Source organism: Tamandua tetradactyla, chromosome 25 (assembly GCF_023851605.1).
Source record: "Tamandua tetradactyla isolate mTamTet1 chromosome 25, mTamTet1.pri, whole genome shotgun sequence".
NCBI classification, from domain to species: domain Eukaryota; kingdom Metazoa; phylum Chordata; class Mammalia; order Pilosa; family Myrmecophagidae; genus Tamandua; species Tamandua tetradactyla.
Window position 1 is genome coordinate 29,320,898 of NC_135351.1, and position 25,422 is coordinate 29,346,319.

General features: G+C 40.1%; 6 protein-coding genes across 6 annotated transcripts; 2 read left to right on the forward strand and 4 right to left on the reverse strand.

The window, feature by feature from the left end:
* Positions 1-5,660: 5,660 nt before the first annotated feature.
* On the reverse strand, positions 5,661-6,080 carry H4C2 (H4 clustered histone 2). Its single transcript, XM_077143537.1, has one exon. It carries the CDS (start codon positions 6,025-6,027, stop codon positions 5,716-5,718), a length of 312 nt encoding a protein of 103 aa, XP_076999652.1. The 5' UTR covers positions 6,028-6,080; the 3' UTR covers positions 5,661-5,715.
* Positions 6,081-8,604: 2,524 nt separating this feature from the next.
* On the reverse strand, positions 8,605-9,250 carry LOC143669207 (histone H3.1). The gene has a single exon (XM_077143829.1). It carries the CDS (start codon positions 9,205-9,207, stop codon positions 8,797-8,799), a length of 411 nt encoding a protein of 136 aa, XP_076999944.1. The 5' UTR covers positions 9,208-9,250; the 3' UTR covers positions 8,605-8,796.
* Positions 9,251-9,902: 652 nt separating this feature from the next.
* LOC143669208 (histone H2A type 1-D) lies at positions 9,903-12,259 on the reverse strand. The gene is made up of 2 exons (XM_077143830.1): positions 12,177-12,259; positions 9,903-10,394 (listed from the first exon to the last, which is right to left on the reverse strand). Exon 2 carries the CDS (start codon positions 10,378-10,380, stop codon positions 9,988-9,990), a length of 393 nt encoding a protein of 130 aa, XP_076999945.1. The 5' UTR covers positions 10,381-10,394; positions 12,177-12,259; the 3' UTR covers positions 9,903-9,987.
* A 7,310-nt stretch (positions 12,260-19,569) lies between these two features.
* Positions 19,570-20,075, reverse strand: LOC143668920 (histone H2B type 1-B). The gene has a single exon (XM_077143538.1). It carries the CDS (start codon positions 20,001-20,003, stop codon positions 19,623-19,625), a length of 381 nt encoding a protein of 126 aa, XP_076999653.1. The 5' UTR covers positions 20,004-20,075; the 3' UTR covers positions 19,570-19,622.
* Positions 20,076-20,304: 229 nt separating this feature from the next.
* On the forward strand, positions 20,305-21,200 carry LOC143668922 (histone H2A type 1-like). Its single transcript, XM_077143541.1, has one exon. It carries the CDS (start codon positions 20,349-20,351, stop codon positions 20,739-20,741), a length of 393 nt encoding a protein of 130 aa, XP_076999656.1. The 5' UTR covers positions 20,305-20,348; the 3' UTR covers positions 20,742-21,200.
* Positions 21,201-21,575: 375 nt separating this feature from the next.
* LOC143668921 (histone H3.1) lies at positions 21,576-22,026 on the forward strand. Its single transcript, XM_077143539.1, has one exon. It carries the CDS (start codon positions 21,592-21,594, stop codon positions 22,000-22,002), a length of 411 nt encoding a protein of 136 aa, XP_076999654.1. The 5' UTR covers positions 21,576-21,591; the 3' UTR covers positions 22,003-22,026.
* The last annotated feature ends 3,396 nt before the right edge of the window (positions 22,027-25,422 follow it).

The window sequence follows — 25,422 nt, forward strand, 5'->3', positions numbered from 1 at the left end:
GAAAACCCCACATGTTAAGTCCCTTTGAAATTATGTACAGAGACCCTTAATCCTTAGAGGCAGCCCTTCCACTACTTCCAACATGGGAGACTACATCCCAGCCTTCTCCATAATTAGAACTTCTCTTTGAGACTGTGCTAACCAGCATCTACCATTACCATCGCAGGAACCCCCTAACACCTCCGTCATACCAGGAGACTACGTTTATCTTAAAACACTCATAGCCAAGTCCCTACAGCCCAGCTGGAAAGGTCCATTCCTAGTTATCATAACTACCACAACTGCAGCAAAATTTATGGGAAAAAGCTCTTGGTTTCATTTGTCATGTTTAAAACTTCTACCACAACTCCAAAATACACATACAAACATAGACAAACCAGAAACAACTGCCAAACCCACACCATCTTATTTAGCTACTCGGACCCCACCTCCATAAAATGGCCTCACCTCCATAAAATTTACAAAAACAGCTGAAGAACATGAGCCTTCCAATTCTCCCTAACTCCTATGCTTAACAATACAACCCTCACAAATTTCCTTACTTCCGACTACAAAGGACGGAATCAATATCACCCGAAAACACATGGAGGGGAGCCATGTCTTAGGATGGAACCTCCCACCAGCCTTCTCTGCTGTGTTTATTATACATTCAACCCTTATACTTTCATTCCTCCTACAGATCACTGTTGTAACCTTCTTAGAAATACTTCAGCTATCATATTTCCCTAAAACTAACTTTACCCTCCTCTGGTGGCACCCCCATCTAAAACAAAATACTTCCATCCTACCTTAATAACAATCCCACGAACAACTTTTCCTCTCTCCCTTCTTACAAACAATTTCCAATAACTTGATCTGGATACCCCTGGATGAACTCCCCACGATACATAGCCTTTTAGAATATATTTCTGATCTTTGGTTACAAAAAGATCTGCAGAAATTCATACCCATTCACATTTACTTTTACTCTATCATTCTCATTCTCCTGACACTCAACCTGTTAGCTCCCTTCTCTACACAATGAAACTCCAGGCAATACGAATATTTTTAACCACTATAACCACTGCCGTACTCATGCCCCAATCAATTCTCTCTCGCCCCATAATTTCTCATAAAGATCTTTACTTCTTTCTTATTCTCAATCTAACCAATCACTTACTGGAAGGAAAAAAAAACTCTCCTTACGCTGATAATTGTTGGCTCTGCTTCTCTTCCCAGTCTGACTCTTTTGACATCTTGCCTGCTATACCTGCTTCTGGGTCTCCACAAAAACCTTTCTACAATATGACCTTAAACCAGACTATGCTAGCACCACGAGCACCCTAAAACTCATTCAGGAACTCCGACAAAACCTCTCCAAATTTTCCAAAACCCCATCCAGTTATGTCCCTATACTCGGACACCTTACAAAACATACTCCAAAAAACAACCATTAGGCATGAAAAACAGCTGGAGGCCTATAAAGGCAATACCATTATAGGCCTTGGTATTGATATGAGCACGCCTGGAACTTATAGCTAAGCCATGGTGTTCTTTGGTTGATCTTAAACTATTTCACAGAACACCAACATCACACAAGATTATTCTGTCACTGCAATAGATCAAGACAAATATAAGACCACTCCATCATCATGTTTCAGCACAGTCAAAAACAGGAACATTGTTCATACCAAAAACATGACCAAACGTCCTTCTATCCACTTCTGCCACTTTGCAAATCACATCTTTAGTCTCACTTCATTCTGCTAAAAAAATAAAAATTATTAAGATAATTGCAAGGGGCCCCAACTAGCCAAAACAACTTTGAAAAAGAATAAAGTTGGAAGACTCACACATTGCAATTACAAATTGTCCTACCAAACTACAGAAATAGTGTGGTACTAGCAGAAAGACAGACAAATAGACCAATGGAACAGAATTAGAAGTCCAGAAATAAATCCACACATTTATAGCCAATTGATTTTCACAAGGGTGCAACAAGTGTATGCAATATTCTCTTCAACAAATGGTGCTGGGGAAAGTGAATATCCACAGGCAAAAGAATAAAGTTAGACCCTTACATCACACCATACACAAAATCGACTCAAAATGGGTCAAGGTCCTAAATATGAGAGCTAAAGCTATAAAACTCTTAGAAGATAAAATAAAGGGGCAAATCTTCATGACCTGGGATTCAGTAATGAATTCTTAATATGACACCAAAAGCACAGTCAACAAAATAAACAATAGATAAATCTGACTTCAAAATTTAATACTTTTGTGCATTAGAGGTGATTACCAAGAAGGCGAAAGGCAATCTGTAGAATGAGAGAATACATATACAAATATATGTATTACAAATACATACATTGGATAATGACTTAATATCCAGAATACATAAAGAACTTTTACAATGCATTCAGAAAAAAAAAATCTAATTAAAAAATAGGCAAAAGGACTTGACTAGACATATCTCCAAAGAAAATATACAGTCAATAAGCATATGAAATAATGCTGAACATCATTAGCCATTAGGGAAATACACATAAAAATTACAATGAAATAACTGCTTCACAGCCACAAGGATGTCTATTATCTAAAAAAACAAATAAAAATAAGAAGTGTTAGAGAAGATGTGGGGAAAGTGGAACCCTCGTGCGTTGTTGATGGGAATGTAAGATGATCCAACCACCATGAAAAGTGTTATGGCAGTTCCTCAAAAAGTTATATATAGAATTATCATATGACTCAGCAATTCCATCTCTAGGTATATACCCAAAGAACGTGAAAATGGACTCAAACAGACACTTGTGCACCAATGTTTAGAGCAGCATTATTCATAATAACCAATAGGTGGAAACAACGCAAGTGTCCATCAACAGAAGAATGGATGAAGACAATATAGTATATGCCCACAATGGAATATTACTCAGCCATAAGAAAGAATGAAGTTAGGAGATATGCTACAACATAACAGAATCTTGAAAACCTTATGCTCAGTGAGATAAGCAAGGTACATAAGGATGAATATTATATATGGCATGACTTAAAAAGAGATGAGGAGAAGTAGCAAATTTCCCCAACAGTGCATTCCCAGTTCAGCAGTCAGATTTAAAAAGCAGTTAGTGTGTCACTCCTCCACCCCAACAGCTTCTGGTTCCATGTCATTCTGGTAGAAGCCATGTCTTTAACTGTGACCCTTAAGGCTCTGTGGGATCTGATTCCTGTTACCATTCTGACTGTATCTATCATTCTTTAACAGTTCCAGCCACACTGGCCTCCTCCTCTTCCTGAAACATTCCACATGTTTTCCCACTTCAGACAATCCCCTCTGTGGGAATGCTCCCCCCTGAGATATCTGCAGAGCTTACACCCAACACCTCCTTCAGGTTTGACTGAAGCCTGCTCTTACTCCCCTATCTAAAACCACACCTGTTGTCTGGTTTAGGTTTCCTCTCAGCACAGCTATTTTCTCTATTTGTTTATTGTCTGCATTCCCTAGAACTGTAGTGCAAGTAGAGAGGTATCCTCTTCCCTGCTGAATCTCCACTGCCTGAGTGAGTTCTGGCACATGGCGAGTACTTGCTAGAAAAATGGTTTTAACAAATGACTGAATGAATTTCCAAGACATATTATTCTGTTATTAGAAAGACAAAGTATAGCACTGTGCATATAGATACTAATATTTGTAGGAAAAAAATGAAAAGGTAATGCAATAACTAGTATATACAAGAAGGATATATAAAAAAAATTACATAAATTGCGTGGGGGGGTAAACAAAGGAGACAGTAGCTAAGGATAGAGGTGAGAGAATTTTTTATACCTTGGAATTTTGTAACACCTGACTATGCTATCTATTAAAAGAAAAAGAACAAAGGTTTACAAAGGGAGGCCCATGCTGGCTCCTTTGTGTGAGGACTGATCCTTGTGGAGCAGAGGCAGGAAAACTGGCTGAAACTCTTGGCAGAAGTTCTTGTAGGAGATTATGGTATTTTGTGGCTGAAACTAAGGTGGTAGCAGTAGAGATAGAGAAGTATATGGATTATATTACATGTGATTATATTATACTATACATGTTTGCAAATACATGCTACTTTTGAAAATACGTTATAAAATGTATAATACATGTGTATATGATTGTGGCTTGGACTAGCCATGGAGTTGATGAGAGAGAGAATTGGAAGATAGAGCTGTTAGAATTGGATGACAAATTGACGGCAGAATATGAAAGAGAGATGCAAAGGATGCATGAAAGATTTTTGGCCTGAACAAATGGAAAACCAAAAGTGTCACTTAATGAGATAGGAAAGATGCGAACCACATTTTGTAGGGAAAGGGGAATAGAGATTAGTAGTTTGGCTTTGGATATTTCAAGTTTGTGATACTCATCAGACAATTAAGAGATGTTGAATAGCCAGTTGGAAAAGTGAGTTTCTTCAGTTCAGATCATGTTTAGGAAATGAGCAGAGACATTCTTGAGAGTACATACAAAGTTGCCCCACTCTTTCGTAAGGCTGCATAGCATCCCAATATATATATATATATATATATATATATATCATATCCCTTCTAAGTAATGGACCATTTATGTGCTGGTGACTTCAAATGTTTTGTTTAGCCCAGAGACCACTCAGCTGAATTCAAGAATTCCACTTTACTCAATTGCCTATTCAACATCTCCTTCACTATTAAAAGGCCAGATATGAGTAAAAAGACAACGAAGTTGTTTTTTTTTTCTCTCAATCAAACATCAATATATTTCTGAAGCACTAAATTCAAGATACTGAATATTCAATTCGCCTATTTCTCAACTGGGGGGCATAGCTCTTGTGTATGATCCTTAACTCACCACAACCTTTATTGCCATTTTATCCCCATCCAATGGCCAAATATTGCTTTTGGCTGAAGCGCCTTTAGTTTCTTTTAGTCCGGATCAGTCCCTCACTGTTTTTACTTGACATTGACCATTTGAAAGAGTACAAGCCAGTTGACTCGTAGAAAATCTGTGTGGGTTTCTTTCATGCTTCCTAATATTTAGATTCAGGTAATGAGGTTTTTTTGTTTTTTTGGGGGGGCAGGGGTGAAGATATGAGAAATTGGCGTCCATGGTCACATTTCTCGGCAAACGGGTGTGAATAGAACAGGCTCGGGGGCGCGACCGGAAGGAGGGGCCCGAGAGTGCTGTATGTGAGGAGACCAAGGGACAGAGAGCTCTCCTGACGTTGCTGAGGGACAGTGAAACAGGAACACACCCGGCGTTCCTATGCAAAACCTCTGCGAGGAGCTAGCACAAATCTTTTTAGGCCCGTAGTACCTGTACACTCCCTTTTTAAATCTTCTTGGTCAAAAAAACGGCTTTGACGTTTCAATTGCAGCCACCAGCCGCAAGCAAGTCCTGCAACTCGCAGGTGGCGCCGCGCGGGTTAAATGGCCCCTCAGGGAAATAGTCGCGGGAAGCCAGGAACCCGAGACCGCCCAGTTACCTCCCACCGGAACATGGCCTTGCTATTTACTACCTCATGGTTGGAGACGGTTAAGCGCGGAGTACACCGCACTACACTGGCCGCGATATCCGCCACTCAGGGAAAACAAAGCCGCCAGCTTTTGTTTCTTTTCCGCCGACCTCGCCGGAAATACTAGGCGCCTAAAAACTAAAACGGTCAGCTCTTCCTGTGAAAAGGTGGGCGGCCCTGAAAAGGGCCTTTGGGGTAAAATTTGAAATATGCGAAGCAATTTCTAGCCGCCGAAACCGTAGAGGGTGCGGCCCTGGCGCTTGAGCGCATAGACCACGTCCATGGCGGTGACCGTCTTGCGCTTGGCGTGCTCGGTGTAGGTGACGGCGTCGCGGATCACGTTCTCCAGGAACACCTTCAGCACCCCGCGGGTCTCCTCGTAGATGAGGCCGGAGATGCGCTTCACGCCGCCACGCCGAGCCAGACGCCGGATGGCGGGCTTAGTGATACCCTGGATGTTATCACGCAAAACCTTACGGTGGCGCTTAGCGCCGCCCTTTCCAAGACCCTTCCCGCCCTTACCGCGACCAGACATGGCTTCAGCAAAGAAGCTGGCAAGTCACCGATGGGAATGTGCTTAGAAGGCAGAACACGAGTAATTATAAGCTGAATTCGGACCTCATTGAGAACTGAAGGAGCAGGCGGGAAATGGAATGTGGCCGCCAGTATTCTCTCTGTTTAGCGCCCCCTCTGGACAGTGGGTTATAATCCTGTAATGCAAGGGTTATAGGAGAAAGAATATAACTTCTCAGGTTTTTGCTACCTTTCACTGCACTGCTTTTTGATTCTGAACCATGCCATCGGCTGAGCACTTTAATAGATGCTTATGTTTTAATGGCAAAGCACTATCCTTTTTTTTTTTTGGATGAAGGAAGGGAATGACTGTATTACCTGGGTGATTTTGGAAAAGTCATTGTAATGTGCATTCGTTTTCTTCATCTGTAACCCACGGACGACTTTTTAAGGATTTCAACTAGCGGATGTAAGCAAAGCTTTAAAACAGAGACTGGCACAGATAAGTCCTACATAATTTGGGGGGGGGCTCTTTTTATTGTTAAAGAATGCCTGGGACAGAGAGAATTTGGCCGTGGCTCTTATTTTCGACTTTTACAGTAAATACGTATATGTTCGTGAGAATTGTTTTCTTTAATCACGGCATTTAATAAAGTACAATATATCGACAGTTTCTGCGTTTTGTTTTTCGTACCTGACCTGTTACGCCCTCCCTGCAAGGTACTGTGACTATCTTGGCTTAGGGTTTTCTTGTAGCCAAGCCTACAGCGTATTATTCCAATCTTCAGGCTGCTTTCTCACTTCTGTGTTAATCTTTTAAAAACCCTTGTTAATTAGTGCATCACTTCTACTGGGAAAAGAAGAGGCAACTGCTAAAAATGTTGGACCTAAAAAATGTACCCAAAACTTGACTCCCCCCACCTCTCCTCCTGGAGTTTGGGTCTTTTGGTCCGAAAGTGTCTTTAAAAAAACAAAATTGATTCTATACTCAAAGGCTTTAGCTGTAAACCTCAGCCTGTGGAGTCACAGCACTCTGTGGTGCATGGGGAAGAAAAATATTTATTTAACCAGAGGTCCTTGAGACAGCAACATTTAATAGATGTAATCTGTGCATTAAACACCCCCCTTTTGTCTCCAGGCTCACCTTAATGACTCCCCTAATTCTAAATAATAAATGATTAATGCAATGATATTTTTAAAACACTGGCACTCCTACCCAAAATGCTCAGTAAATTATTCACCAAGACATTCTCCAATGTGACTGTCTTCCATTTTTAAAATTTTCAAATATTTGCAGAAGTCTCATGTCTAAACTGAGAAGAATGTGCAATTAATTCCAAGTGAGAAGGAAAATCAGAGGCTAAAGTTTGTTTTTTTAATGCAAATTTTTTTTAAAAATCCAAGAGTAAAAGGAAAAATGGTACATAACACAGAAAATTTATTCATACAATCCTATATGTCCAAAGATCTACTCACATTATCCCAACAATTTGAGGTTGTGTTACCCACATTTTTTGTGTTAATGGAGGGAATTTGTTTAGAATCATACAGATAGTAGTAGAACTGGGATTTGAACTGGGGCAGCATAGTACCCAAACACTATTCTATGCTGCCAATTTCCAGAATTCTACAGAGAGTGAAAAGGATCATGAATTCAAAGATGGTGCTAAACTTTTTCTTCTTGATACTGGGAGGATGTCCTATTGAAGGGTGCAAATAAATGATGCAGAATTCATGTTCTGTGACTGCCACAGGGGCTTGTCAGGCTGGCCCATGCCCCCCATCCATCTATCTGACCCTCAGACAATAACCAGCGTTTTACTGGGTAGGTAGCCTAATGCTATCCTGCAGTTACCTAAAATACCTCTTCTACAGAGACAGGAAATACTAAGGCAGGGAAAAGGCCAAACAGCATGCATCAGAGCCAGGACAGCTATAATGAGAAAAGCAAAAAATACTTGCACTTCAGCTAGGGCCAGGTGGTGGGAGGCAAAATAGTCTTGCTATTAACCAAGACCAGTGCGACTGCTAGAGACTTTCCATTCCATAGGTAATAGAAGTTTGTGCCAGGAAGAACTGTTTGCAACACTGCTTGAAATTAAATGTAAAAGAATAAAAATGAAAGTCCATTTCCATCATTTCAAAACCACAAGTATTTCGTAAGCCTAGTTGCCTTATAAATCCTAGACTGCGAATAAACTACAACAGCTCAAATTTACTCCCCTTGTGTATTTGCATGTATATAAATTGACAGTCCAATCTCAGATTAAGGACTTTTCAGTGTAAGTAATGACAGGTGGAAATGTGAAAATAGGCCTTAGAATTAGTGATTGTGCGGCTCTTCAACATTTTGTGAAGTTGTTTTAAAGTATAAAAGTAATTAGCAAAATACGGGGTAACAGCTACAGTAAAGAACATCAATCTTTAGGTGAAATGTGAAAATTCACCTAGTTTGTCTTTTACAAAATACCACTTTCCATTCTGCCCGCTTTTCCTTCCTCACCGAATCCTCGATTCTCTATAATGAAAAGCAAGGTGAATACAAGGACAGTGGTTAAGTTTAAAACCCTCAATTTAGTCCTAGAACAGGAATAGCAAATCAACCAAGACTTTAGAACATGTACCAGTGCAGTCATGGTAAATCATTTAAGCCATTTTAAGCCAAAGGCGAACACTTCGGATTTAAGCATATCCAGGTTACAACAAGGATTTGCTACAGCTACCTTCTTTGTAATAATTGGGTGGCTCTTAAAAGAGCCTTTGGGTTGGTTGTGTACGAAATAAATGTAACTTAAGCTCTCTCCCCGCGGATGCGACGGGCAAGCTGGATGTCCTTGGGCATGATGGTGACGCGCTTGGCATGGATGGCACACAGGTTGGTGTCCTCGAACAGCCCCACCAGGTAGGCCTCGCACGCCTCCTGCAGCGCCATCACGGCCGAACTCTGGAAGCGTAGATCGGTCTTGAAATCTTGCGCGATTTCACGCACGAGTCTCTGGAAAGGCAATTTTCGAATTAACAATTCAGTGGACTTCTGGTAGCGGCGGATTTCGCGCAGCGCCACGGTGCCGGGCCGGTAGCGATGCGGCTTCTTCACGCCGCCCGTGGCCGGCGCGCTCTTGCGGGCAGCCTTAGTGGCCAGCTGCTTACGCGGCGCCTTGCCGCCTGTGGACTTGCGAGCCGTCTGCTTCGTACGAGCCATGACAAATCAAACTGAAAGCGTCCTCAAAGGTGACTGAAACCCGAGAGCTAACTACCCTTCTTTTATAGACCCAGACGAGCAACTATTGGACCGAAGAATATTCAAAAATTCCCGCGCCCTCCCAGGATTGGCCTATTTACGTACCGGACTGGATTAAGAGTTGCTCTTAGGTTGGTGAACGAATCCGACGCGGCCCCTATTCCGGGCTACTCTGACGTCACCTTATTCACAGGTTCGCGTCTGGAGATTCACACAAATCATGCTCTGCAACCTTCTGAAATCTTTTAAACTGAAAAGAACGTACCAATTCAAAGCAACATAGAAGCCTCCAATTAATTCCACTTAAAAAAAAATTTAAAGGCATTTATCAAAAGGCATTTGAGGTGGCTGGGGATGTTTGAAGAGCTTGCAATTTAAATAGACTATTTAGGGGTGAGGCACTACTAGTATTCATTTTGGAAAATACAGGATTAAGGGAGGGTGTCAGGATGTCTCCCAATTTAACTGTCAATTGTTACAAACAATGAGGATGTAAACCCCTCCCCCTTCCTGTAAAATGCAAAATCGTTTTAGTGTATTCTCATGTTGTTTTTCCCCGGCTTCTTAAGGACCCAGACTTAATTAAAATTGTTAGTTAGGGAAATACTCAAAGGGCAGTTGATTTACAGACGTAACAGCTCTATTAATGAAATCAGTGGGTGGCTCTGAAAAGAGCCTTTTTGTTCTAAACTCCTTTACTCGCTAAATGAGGACGTGCCCGTGTAAAAGCCAATAAACACTTTATTTGCCCTTGGCCTTGTGGTGGCTCTCGGTCTTCTTGGGCAGCAGCACGGCCTGGATGTTGGGCAGGACGCCGCCCTGCGCGATGGTCACCTTGCCCAGCAGCTTGTTGAGCTCCTCGTCGTTGCGGATGGCCAGCTGAAGGTGGCGCGGGATAATGCGCGTCTTCTTGTTGTCGCGGGCCGCGTTGCCCGCCAGCTCCAGGATCTCGGCCGTCAGGTACTCCAGCACCGCCGCCAGGTACACCGGGGCGCCGGCCCCGACGCGCTCTGAGTAGTTGCCTTTGCGGAGCAGGCGATGCACTCGGCCCACCGGGAACTGAAGACCGGCCCTAGAAGACCTGGTTTTGGCCTTGGCGCGCGCCTTACCTCCTTGTTTCCCGCGACCTGACATACTTTAACGGAAAGCTGAGAGAAATAATGCACACAGAAAAATAATAGGTAAGAAACCAGCGGCAAGAGAACTATTTATACTGACTGAAGGTATGCTGTAAAGAGTTTTCCTATTGGGTACAATCGACTGTCCAATGGGAAATCTGAACGTGAATCCTTCATTTACATATCCCTGCATCTGGAGTGAGGTTTCTGTTTGATCCAATCACCACCCCGAGCTGATGAGCTTGTCCTAGGATATTACTGAGAAGTGAATCATTTTGGTTCAAAATACCCTTCCTCTAATGTAATCAGGTTATGCGCGTGTTTTAGGGAAGGGAGGGGCGGGATTGACTTTTGTCTTTTAGTCACTTTCGTGGTTTAGGGGTCTAGAGATTGGAAAAGTATGGACTCAGAGCAATTCCTAAATGATGTTTAAGAGGTATTTCTATGCTGGGCATTGTTTTAACTCTTAAACTTCACAGCGATGGAAAAGAGAGAACAAGATTCCTTATGGTGCCTCAAATCTTGAACTCTGGAAACAATGAAAAGTGAGGGCAAGGATTGGATGACATAGCCTCCGTCCTATTACATGTATTCGATTTCACTCTTTAATCCGTAAATTTTAGGGATCATCTTTGTAGGTAGAGTGAGTGGTGGCACCATTTTAGAAATTGCAAAGCTGAGAGACCCAGGAGGGATATTTAACTTTCCCAAATAAAAATTCAGTTGAAAAGTTTTATTCTCTTGTGGCATTCCCAACCGTCCCACCCTTTTCTTTTGTTGCTTGGCTACAACACATAGGGTTCTTTGAGATTGAGAAAACTCCCCATGAACTTCCAAACCCTGAGGCACTCCTGGTTAAAGAACCTGGCACATTAAAGTACACTAGTACAAGGAGTACAAGAGTCTTTGTACTCTTACCAAAGGAGTTCAAACCCTCCATAGCACAGTAATACTGGAAATTAGATTGCTGCTATATTCTAAGTAATTATATTAATGTAATATATTATTACAGAATAGCTGCCTGGTGTGAAATTCTCAAGTCAAGGAACATAAAATCAAGACAACTTTCCAAAAGGAACTTTGCTGTTTTTATTCTTTGCTTTTTTTTTTTTTTTTTAAATAATCATAAGATAGAAGCAGATGGGATCCAGAGGCAGGTAGATAATTGTTTCAGGAATTTCTGAGGGCTCAGCCCAAGAGTTTACTTATTCGCACAGGGTGGAAGAAGGAACAAGACCTCGGGCAATCAGAAAATCTCCTCATAATCCAACCCTATCAGAGAACCATGATTTGATTTAGAGAACCTTGAAGGAGAGTAAAGATACTCATTTTTGTTGCTCATTTTACCTTTCTACAAGCCTTCTGACGCTTTTGAATTTTTATCTTAACAAAATTGAACCACCTTTTAAAAAATTCATCTTCACCATCAACAGCAACAGCCAAAATATATTAATTACCACTGGATCAGTGTCTGAAATGTTGCAAGACCCATGATGGAAATGTAAAAAGATATCTCAGACCCTGCCCTAAAGAGTTTATACTCTTTTTAAGAAGGGAGGACTTATATACATGGAGATTTAAAAGCAGTGCATATTCTGTATGTAAAATGAAGATTTTTGACAATAAATATTAATCGCTTTGAAGTTTCCTCCAATAACCCTCAGTATACACAAGCATCCACTTTCTTTCATAAATCTCAAAATGTGTGCCTCAACATAACCTCTAAATATAAGCACTCCATATATTTATGTCTGCATTACCTTTATATATGAATATGAACCTCATCAATAGTATCCCCCCACCCATTCTCACCATCTCAATAATATGATATGATAACATCCTCTGCTTTCCTCCTAATATACTTTGGAATCTTGTGGCCTTTGGGCAGAAATGGGTTTTGGGGCACCTTTATTTTGAAAAGCTAGAATATAATTGAATGAAAATGAATAGTCTCTGTTACGTAATATGCTCTCTGCTTTATGACACACCTTCCCAGTTGGCTCAAGGTGTGATGTACTTTACCTTTTAGTCACTGGGGTGCCTCAAGTGTGGTACCACTTATCTTATTCATAAAATTACAAACAGTTCTCTTCCTATCTTGTTTTTCTTTCCCATGATAACTGACTATTCCACAAGAATCACTTTCAAACATGACTATGCCATTCTGATATTAAATGGTACCCAACGTTGGGAGAATAAAGTACAAATTTACAGTTTCTCACTCAACGTGATTTAACTGATCTCCAGCTTTCACAGCATGCCCTCATTCATTCTATTTTTCAGTCATATTTAGATGCCCAGAAATTTCTGAATTTTTTAAAATTAACCTCATGCACTTTACACCGTAAGTTCTTCTTAAAACCCTGCTTAAACCTCATCTCTTCCACAATGTCTCCTGATGGACTAACTATAACCTCTTCCTCCTCTGCAGTACAATGTCATTTTCCATGTGCTAGTTAATTAATTTATGATATGGGGGATCCTGAAAACAATCCAAGTATTGTTTTATAGTTAACATATAAATATAATAGGCAATAACAGGTCATAGCTTTGAAAAGTAAATAAGGACCAAATTATGAAGGGATTTTCTTCTGTTCCTAGGGAGTTTCAAATTACCTAATAGGTGTAAAAGAGTTTCTTGCATTTCATAAGGCCTTGGGATCTAGAGTAAGACCAATCTGTGTTCTAAATCCCAGGGCAAGTTATTTCCCTTGAAGATAAAGTTTCTAAATCTATACTGAGTGGGATATGAGTACAAACTGCATAGGTTGGGGAAAAATAAGTGAGAAAAAGCCTCAGACATGCATGGCAAAATGACTGGCACCTTTAAGAATGCCCAGTGCACATTCGTCCATGCACATGTTAACAACAAGAATACTCATGGCGTGTTATTAAGAATACAACAGTAGCTTTATTCTCTTTCCATGTTGCTCATACCAAAGACTGGCTTGTTTCTTTTCTTACATTTCCTTGTCTAACTTCTTCATAGTGTCTCATAATTTTTTAATCTGGTTATTTCAGAAGGCAAAAATGCCCACTCCTAGTATCATTAATACAAATATTCACTCCATGAAACACTTCAGTTATTGTTTTAAGATTACAATTACCTACTTTAAACATTAAAATACATCTACAGGGTGGGCAATGGTGGCTCAGTGGCAGAGTTCTCACCTGCCATGCTGGAAACCTCTCCCAGAGCCTGTGCATGTAATGAAAAAAAAAAAAAAGTTTATATATATATATATATATATATATATATATATACACGCATACATCTACAATTTGAACTTTTTCAGAAAGGAATAGCTCCCTATGTATTAATTTATATGTTACCCAACCTTTGTAAGTAGAAATCTAGTAATTAACAACTTTGTAATTTGCTATTAAATTTCAAAGTTACTTAATCTAATATGATATTAAATTCGGAAGCAGCTTGAGAAATAACCTTTTAAAATTTTTAGATTTTACAAAGGAGGATAACATTAATGTAAAATCTGATAAGTGTCCTACTGACAATCAGAAATGAAAAAAAATAATGTAATTTATCTTTCCATTGCAATATTCTAAATTATTTTTAAAACTTTCGGATTACAGTGAATCATTCAAGGAAGGCCTAACTACATCATACCATTGTTTAATATCATAAACATTAGTATCAAGCTATAGCATTGTAGCTGAGAAATTAGGATTTAAGAGATGATTTTTAATTACTGAATTGTTATATAAATATTCGTTTTTGCTTTCTGGCATATCGGAGTAGACAGGGTAATACCTGAAATCTCTAAATTGTAATCCAGCTGCCTTGATCTCTGATAATGGTTGTATAGCACTTATCTTCTGCCCCTGTGATTGTAAAAACTTTTGACTAACCTTCATCTGTATCTAGTTATCCACTTTTCCAATTTTAGAGTCTTGTAATCACTAAAGACAGCCTCCAATGGCTGTTAATGAAGGGTCTTGAGTCCGACCAAAACTAACCCACAGCAAGTCCCAAATTATCTTGATAATTGAGACTGGATTTAACCTAAGTGGCCTACCTGATATGCAAGTCCCAAATTATCTTGATAACTGAGACTGGATTTAATCTAAATGGGCCCACCTGATATGCACAGTAGCTTAGACTTTGACCTACAAGTCACTTATACCCCATTCTGCCATTTTTTTCATGCACTCAGTGACTAAGCATGTAATCAATCTTCACATGCTCAATAATTAGATCACATCTAATTACATCATCTGGGGCCAATGTGATCCTAAACCCTGTCCATCTTTTCTCTAATAAATTATCAGAATACTGCAGTTCAGGGAGAGAGATTTTGGGCCACTAGGCCATCTGCTCTCCTCCTACACACCTAGTAATAAACTCTTCCTCTCTTTGAAACCCCCATGTCTCAGGAATTGGTCACTGAGTGCATCAGGCAAAAGAATCCATGGCCTTTGTCTAGTAGCAACACTATAGAAAAAGCAAATTAGAATTCTTCTTTAAAAGGATTCCAAAAACCCAAAGGAAGACAGGAAATTGCAAAAAGAGAACTGAAAAACAGACAGAAAATCAGCAAAAAATAAAAAATAAAAAAATGTCAGAAAAAAAAATGTCAGGAGACAAAAAATAAAATAGTAACGATAAGCCTTAAAATATCAATAATTCATTAAATGTGTATTGTTTAAATACCAATTATAAAATAAGAGATTTACCAAGTGGATAAAAATACAGGATCAAACTGTATTTTCTCTACAAGATACTCACTTCAAATATAGCTACTTTTGTAAGTTGAAGTTAAAAAATGAGAAAAGATATACTATATAAACATTAAACAAAAGGAACCAGAAATATCTATATTGATAACAGGTAAGTAGACTTTAGATCAAAGCACATCAACAGAGAGAAGAAAGTTATGTAATGATAAGAGGGCCCATCCATCAAGAAAACCATGCAATCCTAAATGTGTATGCACCAAACAACAGACCTACAAAACACCTACAGCAAAAATTGATAGTGAGAAACAGACAAATCCACAATTATAGTCAGAAAATTTAATACTCTCAATAATTGATGGAACAATTAGACAGAAAATCAAGGATATAGAACTCAACCAGTAGCTATGCCACTTGTTTTCTTTTATAAAACAGAAACAGTATTTGCATCTCACTAAATTGTTGTCAAGATTAAATGTATTTACACTTGTAAAGAGCTTAAAGAAATAACAGACAACACAAGCCCTCAAGCATAATGTCCTTCTAATAGATAGAAGCCGTCTATTAAAAAGATTGTAAATAGACCAACACCTGCAAAAGAAAAATGGGTGAGGGAAATTGTAAGCAAATCCCAATAAAGGAAACATGATTATCAAAATGTACAACCTCATTATGAATAGGTGTTTTAAAAATAAAAGCAATATGGGATTTAATTATTCATATCTCAGTTGCAAAGACTTAAAAGATTGACAACATGTACTGTTCAAGAAGATTTGTGGAAGTTAGCAAAGTAATAAAGGGAGAGAGGAAACTAAGTCTGCCTTTTAGGAAGACAACTTGAAGATATGTATAAAAAATAAAATATGTGTATCATTGGAATCTTACCTCAAAAATTCCCCCTACAGCAATCTCATAAGTGCGAAAAGAAGTATCACAGTGGATCTTCACGGTAACCTCATTTATAATTTTAAAATGGGAGGATCAATCAATAAAGTAAAGTGAGTTAGAACAGGGAGAAAGGGGTGAGAGAAAAAAAATGGTGAAGGAGTCCTTGAACAAGGACAGTTAATCAAGGTCAGGAAAGTCCCTGTCCCCACAGACACCCTGCCTGGGGGCTACCCACTTAAGGGAAACACCCAGTGGCTGCCCACCTCAGTGAGTCATTGATGGAAAGGGTGGAGCCAACCCACCCACTCAAATGCACTATCTACCACTAGGAACTGCCCTGGAGAGAAGAGAGAATAGGGGGGAAAGCCCTGATCAAGGAAGGGGAAAAGGGAAAAAGTAAAATTAATCTATAAAACCCAATGGCCCCACATTGCCTACTGCCTCTCACCTCCCTCATCTCTGTCTTTGCAAGACGCCCTGCATGTCCTCACACATGTATATCTAGTAAAATTTCTGCTTGCTTTCTCTATGCTGTGTCCTTGAATTCTTTATCACAGCCTGGCTAAGAAAATAGACCAAATCCGTAAACAAAAGAGCAGTTATCTAATTCCCTAAAATGGAATGCAGACAAGATAATGATCACTAGCATCTGTTTATCCAGTTTAAGTTACAGAAAATAAAAAATTTGATCTTGTTGGGGAAATAAAAACCAAATTTTTCTCCCAACCCAGAAAAACCTCTCATCAAAGGGAGCAGAAAAATATAAACAATTTTACTATTGAGTAAGCATTAAAGTAAAACGTGATGTATCACGGGCAATCTCTAAAGGGACTACAAAAAAACATAAAAAGAAAGGCATCTCACTCTTTAATATAGCCAATAAGAAACAACCCATTACATATATTTTCTCAGGTTAAATGATAACTAGTCTTCAAGTATAGTAACAGGACTTCACAGCACCATTTGTCAAACAGTTAATCATAAGTTCACTTGTTAATTGGTACTTGTGTTTACTAGTTGCCTGTATCCAAAGGGATCATAAAATTTCTCATATTTCTATGACATTTAGATGGTTACAATATGGAGCCAGGTGCTTAAATTAATTTCCCATGGAAATGGGGAGATAAGGGTGCTTTCTTGGTGTTTATATTTCAGAAAAATGGCCCCCAGCCCTTGAGAAAGACATTCCTGGCTTGTAAAGAAGGCAAAGGCTTATTTAGCTTGTAGAAGATTTACATACTCCTTAAAGGGACAGAGATTGGTCAATTACAAGTTTTCTAAAGAACGTTGCACCAAGGAAAATAATATAGATATGTTTTTCTTTATTCAGTGTGTATTAACTTCATAATAGCATTTATATAATGATGGAACTAACAAACTGATCTAACCAGTCACGGCTGATTGAACTTCATCCACCCTGGAGAACTGGAGAGCCCCACCTGCCTATTCCTAACAATCTCCGAAGCATATCAAACATTTAACTGCAGACGTGTAACCACAAAATACATTGTTCCTTTGTTTTTTTATATTCTTGGTTTTAATAAGCCCTGTTCTATAAATATGCCACTCTCCCTCCCCTTAGCACAACTCTTGGTTCAGTCAGTCCTCCAGACTTGACTGTTCCTCAGGCCATCCCTCTCAAGCTCTCTAATAAAACTTGCCATGATCTGTTAAGGTCTGTCCCGTTCCTTCTTTTCGAGCAGTCTCCTCTTCTACACTCCTTCACTTTCCTTTCATATAACGTTTGTATATCTGGGTGTATAGATTTGCATTAAGTAAAATTTCTGGAAAGCTGTTCACCAAAATATGTAGGAAATAGAATTTCGATTGATTTTTATTTGCATTTATATGTCATGTGTGTGTTTCAATGAAGGGCAGGTATTTTTCCAGGAAATCTTTGAAAACCTCAGACATATATCATGTATATTATTTAATGGAAATGAAAAGCACATCTGGTATTTCTGGGAGACAATTCTGCTGAAGATAATATTGAGAAAATCTATGCCCTCTCACCTGCCATGAGGGGGTGGAGTATTTCTTTCTTCGCAACCTTCTCCCCTCCTTCCCCAAATCTTATCCCCACCTTTCCCAAATCTTGAACTTACTCAGGGCCTCCTCCCATCTGTCTCTTTGCAGGCCTTTCTTCTGTTTTCCTAATTCCCAGTCAACCTCTCGCCAAATCAACATTCTCCTGAACCCCCTCCACCTATTTCCAGGCACTCACAGCTCAGCCAAGGGCAATTCCTCCTCTCTGGCCCCTGAGGAGTCGGATCTTATCTTCAGGTCATCTTTTTTGGATAGATAGCTCACCACTCCCCAATGCAGAACCCTAGAGCACAGGCATCAGACTTTCTTCTTTTTTTTAATTCCCCATTCACTTATAAGGACCAGTAAGGTGGCCTTAAAATGGCAAAAAAGGTCTAGTTTTCAGGCTTCGGAGACCCATGTTTTGGTCTAGGCTTCTTAACTAAGTAAAGCATCAAATATTCTCTTCTAATTTGAAGAAAAAAGGAAAAGAGAAAGGGATACAACCGATGGACGGACAGAAGAAAAGGAGAGAGGAAGGAGATAAATTCTGAATGACAAGATAGGGAGATAATAATCCCTCCTCAAGAGATCACTTTGAAGATGTTAAAAAATACTACTCAGGTCTCACTGCTACAGGGGAAAAACCTAAAGAACAATGATTCTTAAACTCAGCCTGTTTGCTAGTAATTGAGGAGCAAAGGGTTCCGACGACATGGTTATAATGTTAAAAAAAAATTAACAATTATAAGACAAAGGTATCTTTCGCGATGACCTGTTGCAAAGTCCTTCTCATATTGCTGGCTGGTGACATCTTAGGAATCTAAGACAAGGTAATTTTTATTTTCCTCTAAAATAGATAAGTTTGAGAAATTTTGCTTTTTCTTCCAAAAGCACTGCCGTATTTTACCCAAATAAAGTGCTGACTAAAATTAAGATATCTTTGTTTCTTTTCAATAGGCAGTCACGAATCTTTTTTCTCAGCCTGCATTCAAGGAGGTGGCGCCAGAAAGCGCGGGAAATTCAAATCCCCCCCACACACCCCCAGGATTCAAGCCATCATCCCCGCCCCATTTTGCTGGCAAGGCCGAAACAGCGTATGCCCCAGTAAAACTGACCGAGGTTTCTAATATGCAAGAAAAATCTAAAAGGCTTTTTGTTGCCATCGGTGACCAATTATAGCACGATTAGAACAACCTCATCTCATAGCACTCCAAAACAGCTCGAACATGTCACAGGCGGCCAGAAACGGCTCCAGTACTCGCACACACCACCCAACCCCCAGGAAGACTATACGGCCAACTATGGCTCTCAATTTCCTTATGCTGAAATTCCTAGCTGCTCCGTAACCCACACCCACAGAAAATTAAAGAATTCCCCCCAGCACATTTGAGCAGAAATATAGGAATTTACCTAATCCTGGGGCTTACACGCGGTAAGTACAGAGATGTAAAACACCGCAATCTTGCGGTGTGCGCAAATGGGCGTTAGAACAAACCTCACCTCCCCGCCAGCTTCAAATTATCACGGAAATAATTTCCTAGAAAAACTAGCTTGACAGTTTTGTTGGTGCCGCAATTACAACTCTCTCTGGAAAAAGTGGGTGGCTCTGAAAAGAGCCTTTGGAGTAGGAGGCACATATACAGGTGTTTACTTGGAACTAGTGTACTTGGTGACGGCCTTGGTGCCCTCGGACACGGCGTGCTTGGCCAGCTCCCCGGGAAGCAGCAGGCGCACAGCCGTCTGGATCTCCCTGGAGGTGATGGTCGAGCGCTTGTTGTAATGCGCCAGGCGCGATGCCTCGCCCGCGATGCGCTCGAAAATGTCGTTGACGAACGAGTTCATGATGCCCATGGCCTTGGACGAGATGCCGGTGTCGGGGTGGACCTGCTTCAGCACCTTGTACACATAGATGGAATAGCTCTCTTTGCGGCTGCGTTTACGTTTCTTACCATCTTTCTTCTGGGCCTTAGTTATAGCCTTCTTTGAACCCTTCTTAGGAGCTGGAGCAGATTTGGAAGGTTCAGGCATTGTTATTTCTTAAAAGCTACTCGCAAAAACAATTACGATCTCCACAACTAAAAATAGTGGAACTATAGCAGCTCAATTATTTATAGTTGCTTTATGTAAATGAGGGTTGAAGAACACTTACTGCTGATTGGATAAAAATAGCACACTTCCCGAAAGGGAGGTGTTTATGCAAATAAAGGATTCACATTTTCTTTTCCTATTGGACAAATACTACAGAACCATTTCGGCCAATAGGGTAGCTTAAAGTCTGAAACCTTCCATTGCCTATAAAAAGCTTTTTTTTTAGTAGCATACTTAGTTTTCCGCTTTGCGCGTTGGCTAGCTGTTGCACTTAATAAGTTCAGAATGTCTGGACGCGGTAAACAAGGAGGTAAAGTTCGTGCTAAGGCGAAGACTCGCTCATCGAGAGCGGGTCTGCAGTTCCCAGTGGGCCGTGTGCACCGCCTGCTCCGCAAGGGCAACTATGCCGAGCGAGTCGGGGCCGGAGCCCCTGTGTATCTGGCAGCGGTGCTGGAGTACCTGACCGCCGAGATCCTGGAGTTGGCAGGCAACGCGGCCCGCGATAACAAGAAGACCCGCATCATCCCCCGCCACCTGCAGCTGGCTATCCGCAACGACGAGGAACTCAACAAGCTGCTGGGCAAGGTAACCATCGCGCAGGGCGGCGTCCTGCCCAACATCCAGGCAGTACTACTGCCCAAGAAGACCGAGAGCCACCACAAGGCTAAAGGCAAATAAAAGCCCAGCTCAACAAGGTTACTTCAGGCTTATTTTAACAAAGGCTCTTTTCAGAGCCAACCACATTCTCACGAGAAAAGCTTGTAACTGTAGAGTTGTTTTTATTGTGTAAAGATCGATCTGGGCTTTGGAAAAACAGCCTTACTGGGATGTCCTTTAAGTGCTGAATACGTGTAACAGGAATTTTGTTCAGCAACTGGGTTGCGGCGAGGTTAATAAACTTTCAGTTAACAGTCAAGCACGAATTACAACCCATTTTTACACAGCACACAAAAGCAACTCTCCGCTATAGAACACCTGTCTGGGCGCTTTACTCTCTGTAAGTACTGCACCCGGATACCCTGCTTATATACGTCAAAGATAGAAACACCCAGGAGGTAAATGTAACCGCAGTTAGAATGAAGGAGAGACAATCCAGGCACTTTGAGGTATAGTTAAAAAAACAAAAGAAACAATAATGAAATTGTACTGGGAATGCACAACAAGCAGCATTGATATAACCAGTAGATTATATGCAGAATGTTAGGACAACCCGATTTACTGAATTCACATTTTAAACTAGATCTAGGTCTCTCCTTATATACATTATAGTTGGAGACAGGCTGAACTAGAACTTCCTAAAATTCTCAGATCTCTGAAAGTAAACAAAAGGGTAGAGGATCCGGAAGTAGAGTAATTCATTAAGAGTTCCCAGCAAATAGCCAATCATTACAATCCCTCATCAGCCAATGGCTATCTCGCGCGGGATTTTTGAAAATTCAGAAAGCCAATCAAATTGGTTCTGACTATATTTAAAATCAACCTCACCGCCAAACTCAACATTGGTATCTGTTGTGCCCAGCCTTTGTAGATGGCTCGCACTAAGCAGACGGCCCGCAAGTCCACGGGCGGCAAAGCACCGCGCAAGCAGCTGGCCACTAAGGCGGCTCGCAAGAGCGCGCCGGCCACGGGCGGCGTGAAGAAGCCGCACCGCTACCGGCCCGGTACCGTGGCGCTGCGCGAGATCCGCCGCTACCAGAAGTCCACCGAGCTGCTGATCCGCAAGCTGCCGTTTCAGCGGCTGGTGCGCGAAATCGCGCAGGATTTCAAGACCGACCTGCGCTTCCAGAGCTCGGCGGTGATGGCGCTGCAGGAGGCGTGCGAGGCCTACCTGGTAGGACTCTTCGAGGACACCAACCTGTGCGCCATCCACGCCAAGCGCGTCACCATCATGCCCAAGGACATCCAGCTCGCTCGCCGCATTCGCGGGGAGAGGGCGTAAGCTAAACCTTTCTCATTTGACAACGGCTCTTTTCAGAGCCACCCATAGATTCACTTAAAAGTAGTTGTACTCGTCTTTAGGTAACGATTTTCTTGCAATTTTGCCTTGCCTCCAGCGAAATTGACAATAGAGTTGAACTTGGTATATCTGCCTCATTCCCTGGTTATAGCTCGGTGTGAAGTGGATAGGGTGAGTTAATGTGTAAGGCTTTGGGGATCCCCTCCTTTCTGAAGGAATGGGTCAGGATAATTGAATACATTTGTATTCAGCTCAGAGCAAGTGTTCTCTTTACTTCGGTTGGGTCACTATCACAAAACAGATTGGAGATTAGGTACTTGGATTACAGGTAATTAAAATGGATGTCAAATTTGAAAATACATTCCAGATTTTAATGTGCTAAAAACATCTTAGAATTTCATTAAGCTTTTTATTTTAAAGTGATAGTTTTGTATTACAGTGGGTTAAAACATTACAATGAACTACACTTCCGTTTACTTTTTGTTAATGTGCTTTCTAGGAAGCTTAAAATTAAATACAGGCTTTCATTGTGTTTCTGAGGGGCAATGCTTGTATATAAAAGATAATACTGACTGGCAGATCAGAAGCATGAGTAACTGACCTTGAGCATTTCCCTCAAGTCTCCAAGCCTCAGTGCTGTGACAAGAATGTATTTGAAAATAACCGTAGAGTGCTCACACTTGAGAGCTCTCAGGGCCTCATCTTTGCTGTTGCCATGGTGCCCTAAATCCCTGTTCTCTTAAATTTCTCTAGTGAAGTAATCTTGTCCTGCACTGAATTTGTTCATCTCTGGCATAGATTTAAACTACAAAGACATCTACACTTCCCTCAGACATAGCAGAAGGACCTGGGGCCTTGCCTGAGGAGATAAGAGGGCATTTCATTCTCAGTCATTAGAGCACTATGTATGTACAAAAAGGAAATTTTGGAATATGTTACAAATAACCCTTAATTTGTATTGCTGACACTTCTATCATACACGGTCCGTTTCCAGCATTTTCACAATCAAATAATTCAGTGAACAATTTAGTTTATGCAGCATTCATGGCCATTTTTTACTTCTTTAGGGTTTAGGTATAATTATTGGAGTATACTATTGCTGTTGTCCATACTGTTTTATGTAAGTTAAAACTTGCAAGTGATCAATATGAATATTAAAAGTATAGGTTTCATAAACTAAAAAAATTGATACAAGCATCTTTTTGTTTGTTTGTTTTTAGGTGCACATTTCACAGTGGCTCATTGTATCAAAGCCAGCCAGTTTATTAAGAAAAGTATGAGAGAATGGAACATGAAAAAAATTGAAGAGACATAATGTTGAAAATCGTATATAAAGCCTATGTAAAATCAAAGATTTTCTTAATAATTTCTGAGTTTCTATGAATGAACTCTCCCTTCACTAGATAACAGTGTACACATGCAGACCTAAATATAGTGAGGAATGCATTTCATTTGAAGGTAAGGGACATGCTATACAAATATGTTTGCAGAAGACATTTAACGGTAAAATTAATTGAAAGTATAGAAACCCAATAAATTGAAACCCCAAAGGCATTCATAAAACGTTTGAAGTAAAATTAGAGAATTGAGTCCTTGTTTACATTGATTGTTCCCCTGCCTAAATTTTAGAGGTAATCTGGAGATCAAGTAAATGGATGGAATTGAAAGGATTTGAAAGAAAACAGGAACTTAGAAATGTATGGTGTCATTTACCATAAGGGCTCTAAACACTAATTGTGATCATATTTGGAGCGTCCTAATTAAACCCAGTGGGTGTTGCAACTTGACTCAAGCTGAGCCAAGTGAGGTAGTCCTAGGAACACTACGGCAAGAATTCAAATAGCCCCAATGACCAAGAACTCAAATGTCAGGAATCCATATAGTCCATGCAGCTCTGTGCATCACACATCTCTGCTTTTCTCTGTACTTTTGTCCCACTTACCCTTTTTGCCGACCAGATCTTTCGGTTTCTCCCACCTGGTATCTAAAAAGGCAGCCTACAGCACTGAGATCAGATCATTGGAATTTCTATTACTCAATTTCAGTTTTTTCAAAAAATTCAGGCCAAATTGACCAAATGACCTCTGGACCAATCAACTCTTGTTTAAGGTCAGTTACTTCTCCTTGCCTGAATTTTCAACACAGAGCACAGTATATATTAGGAAATATGTTAAGCACTGAACCAAAGATGAGGTCGGAGAAGTCCAGATATTTGAGACCATGAGGCATTCTACGGTTGCACTGACCTACTGTGACCACTAGGCACACGTGGTTAACTGAGCACCTGGAATGGGCTAGTGCAAATTGAGATGTTCTCTAAGTGTAAAATGCACACTGATTCTAAAGACCTAGTATGAGAAAATAAGAGAATGTTAAATATTTCGTAAGTAAATTTTACCTCAATTTTATGTTACAATGAGCATATTTTGGTGATAGTTAAATCAATTATATTGTTCTAATTGTTTCTTTTTTTCTTTTTAAATGTGTCTTGTAGGAGGTTCAAAATTGCATATATGGCTCACATTTGTGCTCACTCTATAGGATAGGGACAGCATTGTTCTAGAGATTACCAGTCACACTTACATAGATTCTTTCAATAACAGATAATTCTGATGTACACCTTATAGGATGCTGACAAGAGTTCTAAAATCTCATAGGTCCAAATTCCCAGCTATAACAAAGGAGATAAAATATCTGGGGATAGAGATGATAAGAAATGTAAAGATCTATTTGGAGAAAATTTAAAACTCTTCTGATAGATACAAAACACTTTTAAAAAATGGAAAGACATAAAATGTTCTTACGTAGGAAAACAGTATCAGAATGTGTTGATTCTTCCCAAATTAATTTATAAATTTGAGATTCCAACAAAACTTACAAGGTGTTGAGGAATTTTTTTGTTTTTTTAAAATATGAGTGATGGAGGTGGGAGCGGGAGACAGCTTAAAATACACACAGAAAAATAAAATGAACAAAAACAAATAAAATAACCAGAAAAAATTCTGAAAAAGAGCAATGAAGAGGGGTTTAATGCCAGCAACCAGTTTATTAACCATACAATTTGTAGTTGATTACCCACTATGTGTCAGGCATTCTCAGCATTGAAGGTAGTGCTATGAAAATACTTAAAAGTGTGGGCCTACCTTAGGAATCATCAGAGAAAGCAAAGTTAACAGTATAGAAAGCTGAGAATTACTCCAGCTTTCCATGGAATTTAGCCTTATAAAATGATGGCATCTCAAATTGAGAGGAGGAGGGGGGAGTAAGATGACAGAAATGTAAGAGTTCATAAATAGCCTGGGGGGGGGGGATGGATCCATAGATTAAACCTTACACCAAACACTGAGGTCTGTTACTTCAAATGTAAAATTAATAAACCCAAATTACTGGAAGAAACCATGG

Bases quoted from the DNA above. Each gene is read 5' to 3' on its own strand.
- H4C2 (XM_077143537.1), bottom strand. From the start codon at position 6,027: ATGTCTGGTCGCGGTAAGGGCGGGAAGGGTCTTGGAAAGGGCGGCGCT.
- LOC143669207 (XM_077143829.1), bottom strand. From the start codon at position 9,207: ATGGCTCGTACGAAGCAGACGGCTCGCAAGTCCACAGGCGGCAAGGCG.
- LOC143669208 (XM_077143830.1), bottom strand. From the start codon at position 10,380: ATGTCAGGTCGCGGGAAACAAGGAGGTAAGGCGCGCGCCAAGGCCAAA.
- LOC143668920 (XM_077143538.1), bottom strand. From the start codon at position 20,003: ATGCCTGAACCTTCCAAATCTGCTCCAGCTCCTAAGAAGGGTTCAAAG.
- LOC143668922 (XM_077143541.1), top strand. From the start codon at position 20,349: ATGTCTGGACGCGGTAAACAAGGAGGTAAAGTTCGTGCTAAGGCGAAG.
- LOC143668921 (XM_077143539.1), top strand. From the start codon at position 21,592: ATGGCTCGCACTAAGCAGACGGCCCGCAAGTCCACGGGCGGCAAAGCA.